This window comes from Nannobrachium achirus (assembly GCF_963921795.1).
Source record: "Nannobrachium achirus genome assembly, chromosome: 11".
Lineage (NCBI taxonomy): Eukaryota > Metazoa > Chordata > Actinopteri > Myctophiformes > Myctophidae > Nannobrachium > Nannobrachium achirus.
The window spans coordinates 11,166,559-11,186,345 of record NC_137820.1 but is presented as its reverse complement, the minus strand read 5'-3'; the positions used below and the strand labels follow the sequence as shown (position 1 = coordinate 11,186,345).

Here is a 19,787-nt window from a genome sequence, read left to right as displayed (position 1 = left end):
TTAGGTTGCTTCAAAAACTCTTTAAAGCAGGGGTCTTCAATGAGTTCAGGTCAAGGACCCCTTATTTGAGAGAGAGATGAAGCAGGGACCCCCACAACCTTATCATACTGTAGATTCCATATAGTTTCATCGTTTGACAGCACAATCATCAGTGTATTTTGGATTCATGTCAATTTGTTTTCAGATATTTAACCACTTAAACCGTCAATACTTAATAAACTTGACCCTTTACTCTGTACTTAGTCTGCTATTTCCCCCCTACACTAAAGCTCTTTGCCGAAAATAGCAGCACTAGGCGTTGTGAGCTTGCAGATCTGCTATTTTTGGCTAAAGTTCTCAGAATATGGACACTAGGCTTCAAGTGGTTAATATAAAAAAGGATCACTCAAAGATTTGGAGGACCCCCTGTAGTAACTCTGAGGAGTCCCAGACCCCTTGTTGAAGACCCATGCTTTAAAGCAGCTACAAGTCAATTCTAAGGGTTTCTTCCCTGCTACCCCACCTTGGTGAGCATCCATCTTCTTCCATAAATAGCCTGGTGTGGGCAAAGCATGCAAGCTAGTGTGACATATGATCCTTCCAGCCCGACAGTGCAACACACCATGTCTGGACGTTGCTCACCAAAATGTTTAAGTAGATGATTAATCCCAGGCACGCTTTAAGGTGAAGGAACTGATAGAATATAGCAAATATTCTGTTCTGACATTCAGATAAACTCACAAGGCCAAACAGATGTTATAGTTCAAAGAGATCCTAAATCTAACGGTTATTATGAAATCGCCCTTAGTTGTTAGTGTTTTTCAGAACAGAAAATGAATGAACAAATGGCTTCACAGATTGCTCTACTCACTTCCCAGAGTTGTGGTGATGGATATTGGAAAAACTGTTATTCCCAAGTGGTATTCCCAATAGTCTGTTTCCATTTGCCAAATGGCAGTCCATTTCCTCAGAGAAATCCATTTCCTCAGTGAAAACTGACACTTCAATGTCCAAAAAGATATTTCTGAAGAGTTCCTGAAAGTCCAATGCACGTCCAAAGCAGAATCATGGACATGTGTCAGTCAGCCAAACTGTAAAGCCCTGTGTCCAATCCGTAAGAGATGTACTTGACTTCAGCTACATAAGCCTACTGTCCCATGGGATAGATGATCATCAACCTGTCAACAATTAGTCCATTTTCTCATTACCCACTTCCACTTGTTATGATAAAGCCCACAGATGCGATTCATCTTTTATATACCAGCGATCAACATTTCAGTTTAAGCAAATACTGGTGACTCCCAGATTAAAGTGGTAAATCCATCACATACCAGTCAGGACTCTAAATATATACCGTAATTGCCGGACTATAAGCCGCGGCTTTTTTCCCATGTTTTGAACCCTGTGGCTTATACAACGGTGTGGCTTGTATAGAGATTTTTACAGCTAACAGTTCGTTTTACAATGGTCTTTAACAAGGATTTAGTTTTTTACAGCTAACGGCCACCAGGAGCGCTCTAGCGGGAAGCAGGAAGGACACCTGCGGCTTATATATGTAAACATTAGTTTTTTGTTCTAAATTTAGCTGGTGCGGCTTATATTCAGGTGCGGCTTATAGTCCAGCAATTACGGTAGGTCTATATATCTATACCTATATCTATATCTATATCTATATCTATATATAGATAGATATATATGTAGATATAGATATAGATATAGATATAGATATATACCCGTAATTGCTGGACTATAAGCCGCACCTGAATATAAGCCGCACCAGCTAAATTTAGGAGAGAAAAAAATATTTACATATATAAGCCGCACCTGACTATAAGCCGCAGGTGTCCCTCCTGCTTCCCGCTAGAGCGCCCCTGGTGGCCGTTAGCTGTATAAATCTATATATAAATCCTTGTTAAAGACCATTGTAAAACGAACTAACTGGCCGTTAGCTGGAAAAATCTTTATATAAGCCGCACCGTTGTATAAGCCGCAGGGTTCAAAACATGGGGAAAAAGCCGCGGCTTAATAGTCCGGCAATTACGGGTATATGTGTGTGTGTGTGTGTGTGTGTGTGTGTGTGTGTGTGTGTGCGTGCATGTGTGCGTGCATGTGTGCTTGTGCGTGCGTGCGTGCGTGCGTGTGTGCTTGTGCGTGCGTGCGTGCGTGCGTGCGTGCGTGCGTGCGTCTATACCCTTGCCTTGGTCTTGGTATGTGGGTATGTAGAACTACAGTGCAAAGCAGAATTGACAGAATATAAAAGCAGAGATGTCACATAACTTATACTGTACAAATGCAAAACCTTTACAGTTTCCCATGCAGGAAAGCCAATCTTAACCTATTTATTGGAAATCTGCCAGGCGAGCTTCAAGGCTCCAGAAGTAATCAGATGCCTTACAAAATGCCTGGTCATGGTCAGCCTCATACGAAAGGCTGTTTTTCTTAACCCCATCTTTCTTTATATGTGAGCTTGTAGATTGTTTTGTTTTTTGTTTTTTTGGTGAAGAGATTTGGTGTAGAGGTAAAAGGAGGGGGTATAGACTACAGGAGGACCCTAGTCAACAAAGTATTAGGTTCAAGTGGTCATGTTACTATAATACAATTTTGACATGAACTGATCTGGGGTGGATTAACTCTGATGACACAATAGTGTACAATGCAAAAGCAAGCCTTGGTTTCCCATATTTCTGGAACACTTTTGAATGTATTACTTAAGCATTCTATGACTATGGTTTCTATTCCTGCTCTAAAGCTAACGCAATTGTTACCACCTGGATTTGAACAAGGGTCTCCCAGGGGCGTCACACCAAATTCTGGGCCCTGGGTACAAGGATTCACTGCGGGCCCCCCATGAATGTTAACCATTGAAAAATAGCAGATATACAAGCTCACAGCGAGCTTGTAGATCTGCTATTTTTGAAAAAACGTGAAAATGTTTGCAAGAAACTTATGTTTCTATGTCAGTGGTGCTCAAACCTTTTCATGTGAAGGACCCCCAAAATGATGTGAATTTGGCCACGGACCCCCATCTCAAAATATTTAGTTCCAGGGACCCCCCAGAAGCAAAATTTGAGTTACAAAAATGTTCACTTAAAAAATACATATATTCAAAGATTTGCGCACATTTTCACGACTTTTCAAAAATAGCAGATCTACAAGCTTGCAGCGCGGCACTCGGTGCCGCGCTGTGAGTTTGTATATCTGCTATTTTTCAATAGCTAAAGTTACTAGGGCCCCTCCACCTTGGGCCCTAGTAACTCAGTCCCACTTTCCTACCCCTTGTGACGCCCCTGGGTCTCCCCTCTCCCGCAATCTACGGCCCAGGGGAATCCTCCTGTGGCCCAGGGCAGGCCTACTCTGCTACATTCAACGACCCCCCCACCCCCCTTTTCCGGTTTCCCAGACAGCCGCTGTTCTGCTACACAATATAAGGTGTAGAGTCAAACCTTGAGCAATGTTACCAGAGATAGTACAACATCATAGAGTACAGCTAACTGACTAGCCATGTTGCCAGTCTCACTTAAAGGCCTGTTAGAATTATATATTGTTGCCAGAAACAGCAAAATAAATTATATAGAGGTCATGGTCTTGATAGTAAGGGAAAGTAGCCGAGTGTTAGACCATTCTGGGAACTAAATCTAAATCAATAGTTTTCTTCACAAATGTGGTCATAAAGGTGTCTACTATCACCTACAAAAGAAATGGTTTGAGTAGGGTTTGAATTCATGAAAACTATTCAAGATCAGGCGGGTAAGCGCACATCATGACACACAGGATAACATGATACAATCTGACAAGGAACACTCAAAAGGGTTTAAAACATAGGGACTAACAGGACACAGGCGAACTCGAATGGCATGTTTGGCTAAGCCTTAGCCAATTAGGCCTATTTTATGGCCAAGGAGTCATTTTAACTGAAAACTAATGGTTGGAATGGATTCAGCAGCCCAAAAATACCCTAATTACACAGAATACACACCCCATATGCTCATATTGGCATTTATTTTATTTTATCCCCTTTAATCCCAGGCCCAGGTATCCCGATATCCCCAACTTTGATTGGCTTCCGAAGGGAGTTGTGATTGAAAAAGTTCAGAGGTGATAGTAGACACCTTTATGAACACATTTGGGAAGAAAGCTATTTAGTTCCCAGATTGGTCTAACACTCGGCTAACTTTCCCTTACTATGACTGTCTGAAAAAAATAGAAAATAGGATATGTGAATAGAAACCTATCAGAGGGTGACGATTGCGTTTTCCTATGGCCTGGAACAGGGAGCAAATTCAGGCAGATTCAAACACAGGAACCACACACTACATTCTTTGTATGTGGCCTATAGACGGCAGTACAGTACATGCATAGCTGCTATTGGTGTAAAAAGATTGAACCTAGGCTAAAGAAAGAAGGTTTAGTTGAATTTTGATAAAGTCAATAACCACTGTAGGAAAATAAGTCAACAGTTACCTCGGTTTGCCATTAGGTGCCATGAAATTGTGTACATGTTAGTTTTTTCTTCCTTTTTTGTATTAGTCATTTCAATAAAAAGTACTCAAAATTAATTCTGGTCCCTGAACTTCACGATGACATCATTGTCTAGTCCTTCTCTCTTTGGTCCTTGGGTGTGAACCATCCTGGTTCCATTGGAGCGAGCACAACAGGTTTCTGGGTAGTGAAGGAGCAATGTAACAGCAACATTCCCACTCCACGAAAAAGTCTTTAGCCTTTGCTGCTTAGGAATCAGCTTCCCCCACACACCAATATTACTTAACTGTAAACTCATGTTTTAAAACTGAATACATTTCTGTTAAGCTGAAATCAAGAGACATAACCTGGCTTTGTGGATATCATAATTGTTGTTTTAGCATTTACATCCAAATGCCATTCAATTTCATTATTGTGGTTAAAAGGTTGAAAGGACCATTTCTCTCTTAAAGTGATCTCTTTGGTAATGAGCAGGATTTGCGTCTTGATGACATCATAAAGACAACTTAGATTTTTGTAGCTGTGGGAGAGGCTGGTTCAATTTTCAGAAACCTAGACTCAACTGCCAAACATTCAGTGAATTTTGTTTTAGGGTGGACTGTCCGTTTATCCCTTTAGATTTTTGGGAAATTATAAAACTAATCCCTATACATGAGTTCAATACGGACAACTACACCCTTCTGAGTTCTCAGCTTTCTGGCTGTAAGTCTTTCTTCCTGCCTTTCCTCCAATGGGAGACACCACAGTCTGAAAAAGAGGAGAGAGAAAATTGTTTCAAAGTACATTTCATTGTAGTACAATAAAATCTAATTCAATAACATGAACATTGTCGAAAACTAACAGGTTTATTGTTTAACGGAGTAAACCAGCGAACAGATCATGGTCTGCATTTCGTAGTTCAATGAATTTGAAGCATATTCAGAGAGTGCAGACCCCTTTTATAGACATTTCTCATGGACAGGTCACACGTACATACACACATTAATAAATGACTGCTGCGCAGACCTCTTTGGAATGGCCGTAACTCAAAGTGCCCCTGAGCCCAAGGACAATTTTTTTTTTTTACAACAAGGGTTCATATTTTAGATTGTAATTAGAAAAGATGAGTGTTAAAATGTTTTCATTTACTTCTTTCTATAGTTTTAGCAATTTTAATTACTTTGATTTCAGTGGTTGGGGGCATGCATGCAAGTGGCTAAATATGTATTTTTAGACACAATAAGCAGGTCATTTCCTTATTACTATTTACAGTAACACTACTAGCCCCCATAAGTCACATCTGGGGAATGGGCTTATTGTGTCTAAAAAGACATGTTTAGCCACTTGCACGCATGCCCCCAACCACTGAAATCCAAGTCATTAAAATCGCTAAAACGATAGAAAGCAGTAAATGAAAATATTTGAACACTCATCTTTTCTTTTCTCTAATTACATCTAAAATATGAACCCTTGTTGTAAAAAAACAAAACAAAGTTGTCCTTTAACCCCTAACTATTTCCCAGAGCACATCATCATACCGGAGCAGCCATCAGCTGGTTGAGACTGAATTTTGAAGCAGAATTTCCCCTACTTAGGACAATCCCAGATCGGCATAACTTCATCATGGAGATACTGATGAAACCACAGCTTCATCCTACAGACCAGCGATGGCCAGTGAAGCAGGCTTAGAAGACCGAGAAGCTTCCACAGGGGTCTGTCCTCTCACCGGTTAACATCTATCATCTAGTGTGATATTCCAGAGATAACATCCAGAAAATTCTGTTTCTTTGCCGGTTAGCCGAGGATGCTCCTCGCTCCTCGTACGTCTCCCGTTTCTAAGCAGCCAGGGCCATGATGAAAACAAGCGCTCCGCTTTCTGCTTTTCGGTTACATGTCTCCATTCAGACATGTCTCCTATTCAGACACTAACCCTATCTCTTACCCTAACCCTAACCTTAACCTCTATGGAAGTGTTGCCACTCCGACAATAAGAAGTCACTGTCGGAATGGAGACATGTCTGAATGGAGACATGTCCCCCTGCTTTTCCTACATGTCTGGGTTTCCTTTATGGACTGTAACATATTATAGTACATTGTTTTGTTTTAGTTTTTTTATCCCACGATTCTGTAACCCATTTTTCACCTGGTGTCAATTATCTAATGTGATCCTGGGCGCTACACTCCCTCTGCCAACCTGGGGAGACAACGGACTGACCTCATGCTTCCTTCTATGCAAACTCCACACAGAAAGGCCCTTTTGCCAACCGCACCTAGGGTATGGGCACTGATGATGTGGAGGAGAGAACACGCCCCCAGCGCCCACAGCCAGGACCTTCTAGCTGTGAGGCGACAGCGCTGCCAACTGCGCCACTGTGCCCCCATAGTACATTGTTCTCACTGAACTTCAGACTACATTATGTGGATAAACGGTTTCAGACATTACTCCCCCATCCTTACTAGTACTGCTATACTCACAGTCCTGTTGTGGGTCTGTGCTTGGGAAGCAGTCTCTGAAGAGACAGTGCATGGTACGGTGGAAGTTGTCCAGCAGGAATTTGGGAGAGACAGACCGCCAGCTAGACTCAGGTATTTTCTCAGGCTCCTCTGTCAATTTGTCCCAGAAGTCCTGGATATGCTCTGGAAGTTCCTTCTCTAATACCTGGATACAGATTTACACATTATCCACAAGTATAGACATAAGTGGACGGGCACACACACACACACGCACGCGCGCACGTGCACACACGCACGCACGCACGCGCACACACACACACACACACACACACACACACACACACACACACACACACACACACACACACACACACACAGCAGTGGGCGTGGTTTACTGGTGCCACGAAAATAATTGCCATTCATTTTTCCCATAGACAAACATTTATATAAATTATTTTAAGCCTAGAATCAAGCCATCCAGGATCATGGTGAATCATGACCATAACACCTTTGATTCTGTGAAAAAAGATATTTGAATATTTACTTATATGATATACTACATTTAATAAATACTGTTTTATTAGCGATTTGATTTTTTTTCTCTCACAGAAACAAAGGTTTTATGCTTCTATGATTCTAGGCTTAAAATAATTGATATAAATATCTTTGTAAAAGTCGATGTGCTAGATGAACGGGTGACTTTTCAGTGGCACCAGTAAACCAAGCCTACTGATATTATATAGTTGAGGAGGATGCTGTCTGCATGTTTTGTGCATTCATAGATAGATGTAATATAGCCTACTGTATTCAGCATAGGGTTATAACAATCACAATCAATTTTTAAATATAAATAGAATGCAGAACAGTCTGTCTTTACAAAATCATGTGAAAGCAATTCATCTGTCTTCATCAACAACACTAACAGAGCTACTTGAAACATCACAAGGCGATAGTAAATTAATTGTTATGGGAGCATTCTCCAAAGCAATCTAGTTTACAGTAGCCTACCTCAGATGGTTGTGACTGTTCGAAGACCCCTTCGGTGTCCTTGAATCGGCTCTCGAGCTCTGCAGTGTATTTACGGGATGGGTGTCTATCTGACATAACCCTCAGAACCTTAGATATGCATTCATTCATAAGAATACAGAACACAGAATTGTTTTGTTTAACAGCTTGTCTGCTAGAGACTGCACTCATTGACTGTTTGCATAAGACACCATTATCTGTTTACACATCAATTGCAATAGTAATTAATCATGAGGTTACTCATGAGGAACGGTAATATTACTGTACATTGCAGAGTGTGGCCATGCGAGGACAGCAGCACAGATTAGCTGAAACTTTCATCCTGCTGAGGCTAGTGTAACATTAGTTTACTTCACTGCATATGACTTAAAGTGTTAATTCTTTCAGCAAATTTTGATTTAGTCTTAGTCTTAGTCTTATGAATAACACCATTTAGTCGTAGCCCTGTCTTAGTCTGCTGAAGTAGTTTTAGTCTAGTCTAGTCTAGTCGACTAAATATCAAAATATTTTAGTCTTAGTCTTAGTCTTTTGGGATTAGTCTAGTCTTTTAGTCTTCGTCTTTAAGGCTAAATATAATCACATAACTCTGTCATTAAGTGTGCCTGCCATGCAACGCAATGGCAAAAGACTTATTGTAATCCGCCATACTTAAGTAATTAATTAAGTGTGCCTATGCATAGCATGGGCAAACTATTGTTATTGCTCATATTTATTTATTTAGGTCTTTCTTTCTGTCCATACTTTTCCCCAAAGTTTGGCACGCTACTCCTCCCACAGTTTTGGCACCACACACTCGCGCCATATGTCAAATCGACCGGCTTACTCGGGAATCGTGTGCTATTAACTTGCTAAGAGAAAGGTTCTATAGTTTAATTGATATTAATTTATTAGTGAATTAATTTTCCCCATTGACTTTTAATGGGAATCGCAAAAACTCACATTCAATTATTTTTCTCTCGCAAACCATAGGGGCTACAGTTTCAAGACTTGGAGAGGAGGTTCATAATGATGTCAAGGATTAAATAAAAAATAATAGTGTCATTTGGCCTCATGGTGGCGCTATAACAGCCCAGTTTACGTTTTGGCCTGTAACTGTTGAACCGTAGGTCGGAAAATTAAAATTATTTTTTCCCTGGATTCCTTGGGTCAAGACGCATCTCCTGATATAGGCCACGCCCATTTGCGCCAGGATAGATTTTCCGCCATCTTGCATTTTCTCCAAAACACACTTTTTGATCCTTTTCCTACATATTTTCTTCAAATGTCTTAAAAACCGGTACACGTGATCTATGAAGCCATGCGATAAACATAGTCAAAGGATATTTCGATAGTCCATACCGTACGTTCGTAACGCGCTTCCAAAGTTAGCGGGAGGGGCCCGTTTCGCAAACGATAGCCATAAATCACAAACAATAGGTCGAGTCAACACTGAATTTCAACCACAGGTCGGGGGTGGCATACTCAACGAATACCCAAAAGCATTTCCACTTCGACCCCTAGGGGGCGTCACAAACGCGCGAAACGTAACCGTTTCGTGCCGGAAAGCGTTTTTCACGGGGACCGACCCTCTCACAATGAAACACAGACAACTCGGCGGATGGTCTCACCGTCCAAACCGCTACACAAGGTCGTGCATTGCAGGCACACTTGTCAAAATTGACTCTGTCAATTCTAGTTAATTAAGTTCCTTGCAAATTTCGGCACGTAATAGCTGCCGCACGATTTACACCACCGACGCAATATATACATCAAAACGTGCGGCTCGGCCGGGAATGGGGTGCTATTACTTTTCTTTCCGATCCGCGTTACCATTGCGACGTAATTCGCAAAAAACGACGCCAAAAAACCCCATTGACTTAGAATGGGGGAAACTTCGGCACGTAATAACTGCCGCACGATTTTCGCCACCCCCGCAATATATACATCAAAATGTGCGGCTCGGCCGGGAATGGTGTGCTATTACTTTTCTTTCCGATCCGCGATACGATTGCGATGTAATTCGCAAAAAACGACGCCCAAAAACTCCATTGACTTTGAATGGGGGACTCCGAAAAAAAAACAGAAACTTTGGCGCCACATAACTCTGCCATACTTTTGCCTAGCAACGTCATTTAAAATGTAAAATGCTCACACAACTTTGGTCTTTTTCCGACCAATAGGGATGAGCTGTAATTGATTAAGCCCCGCCCCCTCTATAACAGGAAGTGCCCTTCACCAAACAGGAAGTGCCTCTATAACTCATGAACCGTTTGTCGTACAGACTCGCGGCTGGTGTCATACATTTTTTTTTTTCTCAAAAAAAAATTTTTCTCAATTTTTTTTTTCTCAAAAATCTTTTTTTCTCAATTTTTTTTTTCTCAAATTTTTTTTTTCTCAAATTTTTTTTTCTCAAATTTTTTTTCTCAATTTGTTTTTTCTCAAAAAAAAAATTTCTCAAAATTTTTTTTTCTCAAAATTTTTTTTCTCAAATTTTTTTTTCTCAAAACATTTTTTTTCTCAAATTTTTTTTTTCTCAAATTTTTTTTTTCTCAATTTTTTTTTCTCAAATTTTTTTTTTCCTCAAGATTTTTCCTCAAAACTTTTTTTTTTCTCAAAAAACGTTTTTTTTTCTCAAAAAACTTTTTTTTTCTCACAAAACAATTTTTTCTCAAAAAACTGTTGTTAATGTGCGACCCGTGATAACGGCCAAAAATGCGCCAAAACGCCACTAATTAGTCGAAATGGCTGACTTCCTGTTTGGTTTCTGATTGGCTGCTGGCCTTGTGACGTGGGTAGAGCTGCGAGGGCCCGGTCATCGCTGCTTGCAGCTTTAATTCATTAATCGTCCATGACCTTAATTGGGGCCTATTTCGCCAAACAGGAAGTGCCCCTCACCAAACAGGAAGTGACCCTTGATCTCGTGAACCGTTTGTCATACAGACACGCGGGTTGCGTCATATGAAGAACAATAATGTTAAAGTTTATGCAAAAAATGCTAATGTTAATAACGCTAATGCTAACACCAACCGCTACACAAGGTTGCACAGACTTAGCGAGCTGCAGGCACACTTAAAATTTCTTAGAAATTTTCTTTTCTAGTTGTCTTCTACTGCCTGCTAATTGGTCAAAATAAACCATACATAAAAGATGTATTTGGCTTTAATTTCATTGCAGTACCAGTGTTAATGTTTACAGCCATTAATCTTAGACTTAGATTTAGTTGTAGTCTTTGTCTTTTGTCTTATCGACAAAATGAACACTGGTGACTTAAGGTGCATTTACACTTTAGGGGGAAGTTTTACATAATTAAAATGATTGTTTGTTTCTACCCTCTTCAACACGCCTCGGTTGACTTGAAACCACAGCCTCTGGAGTACTATGTCCTCCAACCCGTCCACCTGCTGTCTCTAATGCAGAAAAGGGAAGAAGGGAGAAGAGGGGTGGGGCAAAGGAGAGCAGAGCAGAGGAGAAGAGGGGATGGGAGTTTTTAGTTGTGTTAATATACACTTTCAAAAAATGATCCAAGATGTATGGAAATACTATACAGGAAAGCTTTTACTGGTCCATTTGTACACTAAAGCTGGCCGCACACTAGCCGATAATCGGGCTATTTAATTACCCCCCCGACAATCGGGCTGCCACCGACTGAAACGGGCCCGACAATCGGGCATGAACGTCGTCTAGCGTGAGGTCTCACAGATCCACTCGGTGCCCAGCCGAGTGGCTCGGAGGACGATCGGGGGTAGCCCGACTCTTTTCAAACATGTTTGATATTTTCCTGGATCAGTAGCCTACTGGTCTGGAAGACTGGAACAGCAGCAGAGGACTGAGAGAAAATAGGTACAGCAGCCGCTGATAGACGCAAGTCTCTGAGCATACATCTGACTGAGTGACAGATCCATCTCTTTTTTTTTCTCTCCACCTCTCCCGGCCTCTGCCTCTCACACACACACACACACACACACACACACACACACACACACACACACACACACGCGCGCGCGCCTGCACACAGACACACTTTTCATAGCGTCCGTCCGTCCATCAGGTTGTATCATGAATGATTGGGATTTAAATTAAAACTCAACGGCAGCGCATATCAAACAAACAGAAGAAAGACCGCGACCAGCACACATCCCTCCCTTGCAAGTAGGTGGGACGTTCGCGAACGAATCGAGTATTTTGAACGGCTCTTTGAAATGAACGATGGGATCCGGTTCGCAGTAGGGAGCCGTTCCTTTCTAATGAACAGTGGTGGGAAAATAGCCTACTGCAATCAATGTGGAAATACTCTGCCACAAGTAGAGGTTTTTGGAATGCTAATATACTTGAGTAAAAGTACAAACGTATTGGTATCATTCAACATTTAATTAATGTAGCCTACAGAGTACCAATAGTAGAAAGTAGGCAGAATGTCCTGTTTCACAGATTTTCCAATGAATAAAATGTAGAAAAATCTTTTGAAAATAGCCGATCTACAAGCTCACAATGCAACAAATGGCAGGTATGTAGGCCTACCTATAGGCCTATATGGCAGAAATAAATGTAGGCTATATAGGGTTGAAGTTATTTGTAATTATAATCAAAATCTACAAAGTAACTAATGAGCCAGTCTTTTGAACGGCTCTTTGAAAGGAACGGATCCCAGAGATCCGGTTCACTTCAAAGGACCATAAATCCCATCTCTAGGAGTCAAAGAAGTACACGCCCATCCTGATCTACAAGATTACAACTATCCTAAATTATAATACACTATGATGGATTATAACTGTGATTATAATACACAATAAAGTATTAATGTATTACTATGATAATTATAATACACTATAATAGATTATAATAGTGGTTATAACACAATATAATCTATTATCATGTATTAGAACTATATCCTGGTGGTCTAAATGAAAAGTCAGTGAGTGTTGGGCCTGTGGAAAAGGGGCTGGCTACACACCAGACTTTGTTTCTGGGTGTTTTTTTGTCTCCGCCAGGCCAAAGGCAACTCGGTACACGTTATCTCTGGGATCATGAGATCAAGTATCATGTATGAGTTCGATTTTTCAGTTACCATCCATTCATAGTGGCAATGACCAAAGTTTGCAGGCACTGGGTAGGCAACCCACCCTGGCGGAGACCTGTGCTCCAAGAAGCACACCTGTGCTCCAAGGAGCACACTTTTCTAGTTGCAATATAGTAGCTTTCAATGGGAACGGAGCGCTTTGTTGGCATTGGTTTGCGCAAGTTGTGCACACCTTGTGTTTGGGCGCTCTATGCCTCTCCACTCCAGAGAACAAAATCAACTTGAAGCAGTTAAATGTTTGATCCTGTGGCTGTTTTTCCCCTTTCTGGTGTAATAATAAAGGGTTAATGAAAACTGAAAATATCACTGGGTACCCAAGGGGCCACCTCACAGACCAACAAAGATATGAGATAGAGAGAGGAGGGAAAGTTATTCGGTAGCGCTTTAGAATGTGTCAAGTGTCAACACGCATGTAAGGGTTAAAGGTCTCAGAGGCACTTGCCCATCGGCCAAGTACAGGTCATGTTTCACTGCCCTCAGGTCATGGCCACTTGCCCTCATAATTGTAAAATTGTACTATTTGAATTACCGTTCATTTTAACTTATGTGCTACCTTCTACTGGGATGGTGTTTTCTGCTGGTGTTTCAGTCCGAGTGTATCAAAGGGTGCGTTCGGAAATGCGTACCGGGTGTGTGCTCAGTGTAGCGAGTGCCTAAACCTACCCTAATCCTAACCATAACCTCAGTAAAACTATGCCTAACCCTAACCCTAACCCTAACCTTAACCTCAGTAAAACTATGCCTAAACCTAACCATAACCCCTAACCCTAACCAGACCCGGTGCGCATTTACGAACGCACCCTTTGATACACTCGGACTGAATCACCAGCAGAAAACACTCTCCCACCTTCTACTTGCAGTCATGTTGCGATGTTTTCAATGTAATGGGTCCCATGGAAAGGAAAGGATTCAATGAATCATTTGGGATGAAATAATCTAAAGGCATTATGATATTAGAGAGAAAGTTAACTTGCAAGGTAATTATATTGTTAGATACAGGTAGACAGATATATAACCAGAAAGTCTAGATTCACCTACCAGTCTGCGGATATTTGAGAGTTTGAAGACTTCCTTATAGTGAACTTTGACGGTGTAATTGATGGGGAAGTTGTGTTTCTGTAATACAAAGAAGAGAAAGAAAGAGTCCTTATCCAATCTTTAGTTATTGAACAGATGTGACTGATTTAAGTTTGAGTGGACATATTGTACTGTAGCTTGCTTAATTTCAAATCAGTTAAAATCTTAAGTCAAACCATTTGCGTTAAGCATTAGCTGTGATTTCTTGCCAGGCTTTTATTTATTTTTGCTCTCCCAGTCATGCCAATATTTATTTTAAACTTTTTACAATTATGTTGCTTTTCCAGCCTGGCACATCAATAAATCATAGTATCAAAGCTTGAAAACGTTTCATCATGGCTTATCTGCACATAACCCGTAAGTCTGCATGCCTTTTGTGTTGACAGGGCAGCTTCCTGAAATGTTTTGGCAGAGGAGGATATTATTCAGGCGACGCTATTGTTGTCTCACCATGTATCGTCGCCTAGTACTTAGGCTGCCGTTGAGCGTCTTCAGAGCTGTGCACAGAGCGGGTTGCGTGGGGGCCATCAGGACAGGCCCTAGTAGTATTAGACCTAAAAGGGTTCACACAAAAGAGTGGGGTTCAATCAATAATCAGTTTTATTGTCACATGATTCACATCACAGGTTTACGGGTGTAAATAAGTGGGTGGTTTTCATACATTAACATATATTACACATACTGTTTCTGCTATCTAGCTGGAAATACATTTTTGGTTATGCATGGTGATGTTATGATGACTTGGTCTATCCACAACTTTCCAACATCCCATCGTGCATTGCGCAGAATGTGCAGGCAACTTCCGGCGCCGCAGCCGAGAGTGAGCTACAAGCTCACAACGACGCACAAGCTTGTATGTCTGCTGTTAACCGGAAGTGTCCCGCAAATAATGCTACAGTTTCTCGCGGAAACAGGTGGATAGAATGTTTTGTATATTTTAAATACCATCCAAAAAATGTTTCAAAATGAAGACAAAAATCACACCCCCCCTTCCCCCCTGTGTGTGTGTGTGTGTGTGTGTGTGTGTGTGTGTGTGCGTGTGCGTGTGTGTGCCTGGCCTGGCCTGAAAACAGCGCCCCTCCCTTAACATGTGTGGTCAGAAAAGGTACAACATACAGGCTACATACAGACCCACCCACATACAAACAAACATACCTACACACACGGCCAAGCTATGGAGACGGTGTGACCACCGCTCAAAAAAGCAATGGTCCTACAGCATTTGTGGGAGTGAAATCACTTTTATGTCTGTGTATGTCTGAGACACACACACACACACACACACACACACACACACACACACACACACACACACACACACACACACACACACACACACACACACACACACACACACACACACACACACAAACACACACACACAAATTGATTGGAAATGGAGTCTTTTCAGTGACTGTCACATAAGAAACAGCTGATGTTCTTTTTAATGAAATGACAACAATTACATAACAAAGCCTCCCCCTTTTCCTTTTTTTTCTTCTCATATCAGTCTAGTGTATTTTTGTTTTTCTTTGTAAATGTTTTTGTTTTCAGGTTTTTGTGTGGGGTTGAGGGTTTTCACAAAAAAAAGAAAAAAAAAACAAATGTGTCAAAATGTCTTAAAAAACGGACATAACATGTAATGATAATATGATTTAATTATTTTATGAAAATGTGTTACATGTTTTTGACAATAAAGTATAAAAAAAACACATTCATCTTTTTCATTCATATCATTATAATAGTCCCAATTTCCTTCACAGCTGAAATAACACCTTGTCAAAAACATATAGGCCTAAATATTAAAAAAGAAAATCTCATTCTGAGGTCCACTTTCATCAAAATGTACAAAATGACCAGTCATACTGAGAGCGATTGGACACAACTCTTTCTCAGTTCATCTGATGCATAAGGGGGCAGCTGCTTTTCCTCTTTGAGAATGTGGTTTTCTCCAGAGACTTGTGAAAGGAAGCGTGGGTCATTTTGTTCACTTCTTTGAATGACCACAAAGTGTGAGGTCACGCTGAAGTAAACATGTGCATGGAAACATTCACATACAAACACTCCAAGCTGCCTGCTATATGACTGTGGTGACCCTGTGTTATGGGTGTCTTTGGAGGAATGACTCTGATAAAGTGATGGGACTCACTTGATAGTGACTGAGATACTGATATCTGAATGTGAATGGACATGGTTGTGGGGGGAAGGGACCCTACTAGAAGGAAGATGCTCAGTAAAGTGACATTTGTGTGTGGAGAGCGGAGCCCAGCTGAGCTGAGCTATCTGTCTGCATGCAATCATTTCTGGGCGGTGGGTTAGGGCAATGGTTCTCAATGTGGGTCGGGATCCCCAGAGGGGTCCCCAAATTATTTTGGGGGGTCCCCAGATGTTTAGCTAAATGTTAACATTGTTTTCTCACTCAACAGTAAACAGACCAACATACAGTATAGGTGTATACAGGGTACCTGCACATTTCTAAAGTGACAATTTAAGGACTTTAAAGACCGCTGCCGTCAAGTTCTTTGTAAGGCTCAAAGATGGTATTGCCAAAAATGACTTACATTTCACTACTCACATACATCACACATACTACAGTATACTTCTGCCTGCAACTTGTCAATTCAGATTTGATCAGAGCAAAGTCCACGTTCCTGGGAGTGAGAAAGAAAGCTAGACAGTGGCATTGGCGGTAGGCCTGCCTCCACAGGGGATTGTGATGTGGAGTTTAGACGCACAACCTTTACACAAATTGTCAGTTCAGGGAAGCATTAACTGTACCAATTCTACCTACTGAAATAAGAGAATGTTCAACTTTTGCATGGCCAGACTGTTGACTCCCACGATTTGCAAATGCTCCCGTCATACAGTCTGGGGCAACAGAAGTCATATGATGAGTATGGGATAAAGCGGATGTGACGCACTCGCTCCCTTGGTGCAGTAGCGGTAATAAGTCCTACTGGAAGCGTTATGCCTTCTTTCAATGTTTTTTGGGGCATTATTTTGTCTTTCTCTGGCGTAGTTAGAGTTACTTCCATGATGTTTTAGATTTTTTCTTAAAATAGACACACATAAGAATATGCCACTCGAATGACTCTGTCTGTGCTAGACTGCTAGTGGCCTTCTGTTATGTTTCCAATGGGACAACAGTTCAGTGCAGCAGTGACTACTTCTGTTACTCGCCGTTCGGGAGTTGTAGTTCCAGACTACAGTATATAGCATTCGGAGATTGTGGAATAGTTGTCTGGCTACGTGAGACATACAGTAGGGTGCGTTCAGAAATGCGCACTCAACGCACTGGTGTGCCATGTTGTCGTTCGTTTATTCGGTGCACTTGGTGCGTTGTCGTTCGGAAATCCAGTGCGTGGCGCACTGGTGTGTTGAGTGCACGCACTCACCAACCCTACTCAGAAGATGGGGTTTGGCGGTGTGGTGGTGTGGTGCGGTGTTCTGATTGGTTGGTTTTCATGGCTGTGTCTCGAATGCTTCTCAGCTGTGAACAATGGAGGAAATGACCGCAAAATACAGCATTTGCAGCTTAATTGGTCGTTTGGGCTTGATAGTTTCACACACATCAACATGTAAATTAACAGCAGGTATGCCAATGTTGTGAATTAGACCTACATCTCCTAATAGCAACGTTACGTTAGCATACTCAGCAACTGCTGCTTTTCAGAAAGTTTACCTTCAGAGTCCAGAGTGAAAAAGCACACAGCTGCCTGTTAAAACTGGTCGTTCGTAAATAAGCCACACTGAACGCACTCTCCAACGTCACGCCCACTGCACTCACTACACTGAGCACACACCCGGTGCGGGTTTCCGAACGCACCCTAAGACTCAACTAAAGAAATGTCTCAGGGTTATTGCCTGTGTGTTACATGTCAGGGCCTATGGATAGTGTGACATCATCATAATACCCGGAAGTTATGCAGGAACACCTACTGAGTGGCATAAAACTACTTTCTGGCCTTGACAGCCCATACATCCAAAAAGAGAAATCCTATCTTATTGCAACGTTAAACAACATTAAACTCACTTTGCCACTCGATTTGCCATTCACTTTATGCTCGTCTATTTACATTACGGATTACATTAGTGGGTCTTTAAAAAACAAAGGCAAACTGGCCAGTGGAACTGATATCACCAAGATACCCCACAACCATCATAAGGGTCCTGTTCTTCCATAAGTAAGGGTAATGAATAATACTGCTCCAATACGACACTGTAAGTGTAATCTATCTGGAAATAAATGTTTTTATTATAGTGTACATTTTGGATATTTTATCTACCATCCACTCTACAAAAGATAGGGCAAATGAAGACAGAAAGGCGATGTTCCCCGGATCCTAAAATAGATCAAGACGTTTTGTTTATAGAATCATAGTATTCACTCCCAGCAAAGACAAGACAGCTGGTGAAACAGCTGACAATTCAGTATTTCAACAACTCTAAGGGGCCAAGAGAGCGCATACGTACGCACGCACACATGGACGCACGGACGCACACATGCATTTCTGTAAAGGAAACCACTGTACACACAGTATTTGAATTACACCATGACTCTCAGAGGAACCATATTTTTCAGGGGTGAGGGTGAGATGGTACATGTGTAACGGAGGTGATCCGAACCTCCCCACCCAGCTTCGAACCCAGGTCTCCCACGTGAAAGTCCAATATCTTAACCATTACTCCAAAGGGATATTTCTATGGAACGAGGGCAGATACTAGACTTTTGAGGCTTCAGGCTGGGGCTGCGACTCTCTCAGCCACACTCACCCCCCTTTGACCTCCTCCTATGGAGAAGCCCGGATCACAGCACCAATGTAATGGAGGTGATCCGAACCTCCCCACCCAGCTTCAAACCCGGGTCTCCCGCGTGAAAGTCCAATATCTTAACCATTACTCCAAAGGGATATCCCTATAGAACAAGGGCAGATACTAGACTTTTGAGGCTTCAGGCTGGGGCTGCGACTCTCTCCGCCACACATGCACTCGCATACATGAATATACCTACCCACCTATTCTATGTGCAACATGTACTATCACTACATTTCTTCTTATTCTTTTTTTTTTTTGCCTTTTTACGCCTTTATTGATAGTATACAGTACTCTAGGTTGACAGGAAATGGTGAAAGAGAGTGACACGTAGCAAAGGCCGTCGGGATCGGGACTCGAACACGCAGTCAGGTTACACTGAGCCGCTACGCCAAACTAGGTTGCATCCTAAACACGAACATGACTTGACAAAGATCCAAAATGTAACCAACATGGATCAAAACATTGTCTTGTTCGTTAAATACGTTTGTCTAAACCATAAAGTTCATGTGCGTGTTTGAACTAACACCATATGATGTTCACTCCAAAGATTTCAAGAACCTAATATTATGAAGGTATACATTTATGCAGAGAAAAACTGTGGCACCAAATGATATGATATATTTCAGAGCACTCCCTAAATTTCTTAAATGAGGCTTTCTGGGGATCTCGTTTCGTTCGGGGGGGAACCAAGCTCCCTGTGTAGCTACCCTGTATTTTGAACAATGGACACACAAATAGACTGTGCAAATCATGTGCTACTAGTACATTGAATCATGCTTCATTCTGTCTGTGTGTCTGTTTAGCCAGATCTGTTGACCAGCACAATATCGTGTTGGTGCTCAGTATCCTGACCTACTGTACCATGTGTTCTGGATTAAATGTCTATGCCTTTCGGAGCCATGGGAAAAGGAATTCTCTCTAA

General features: G+C 41.6%; 1 protein-coding gene across 1 annotated transcript; it reads right to left on the bottom strand.

The window, feature by feature from the left end:
- Window positions 1-5,099: 5,099 nt before the first annotated feature.
- il34 (interleukin 34) lies at window positions 5,100-14,608 on the bottom strand (the record flags this gene model as incomplete). The annotated part of the gene is made up of 6 exons (XM_080736852.1): window positions 5,100-5,205; window positions 6,913-7,096; window positions 7,900-8,007; window positions 11,226-11,303; window positions 14,012-14,089; window positions 14,501-14,608. Coding segments are annotated over 6 exons (615 nt in total), but the record flags the coding sequence as incomplete, so codon positions are not given.
- Window positions 14,609-19,787: the final 5,179 nt, after the last annotated feature.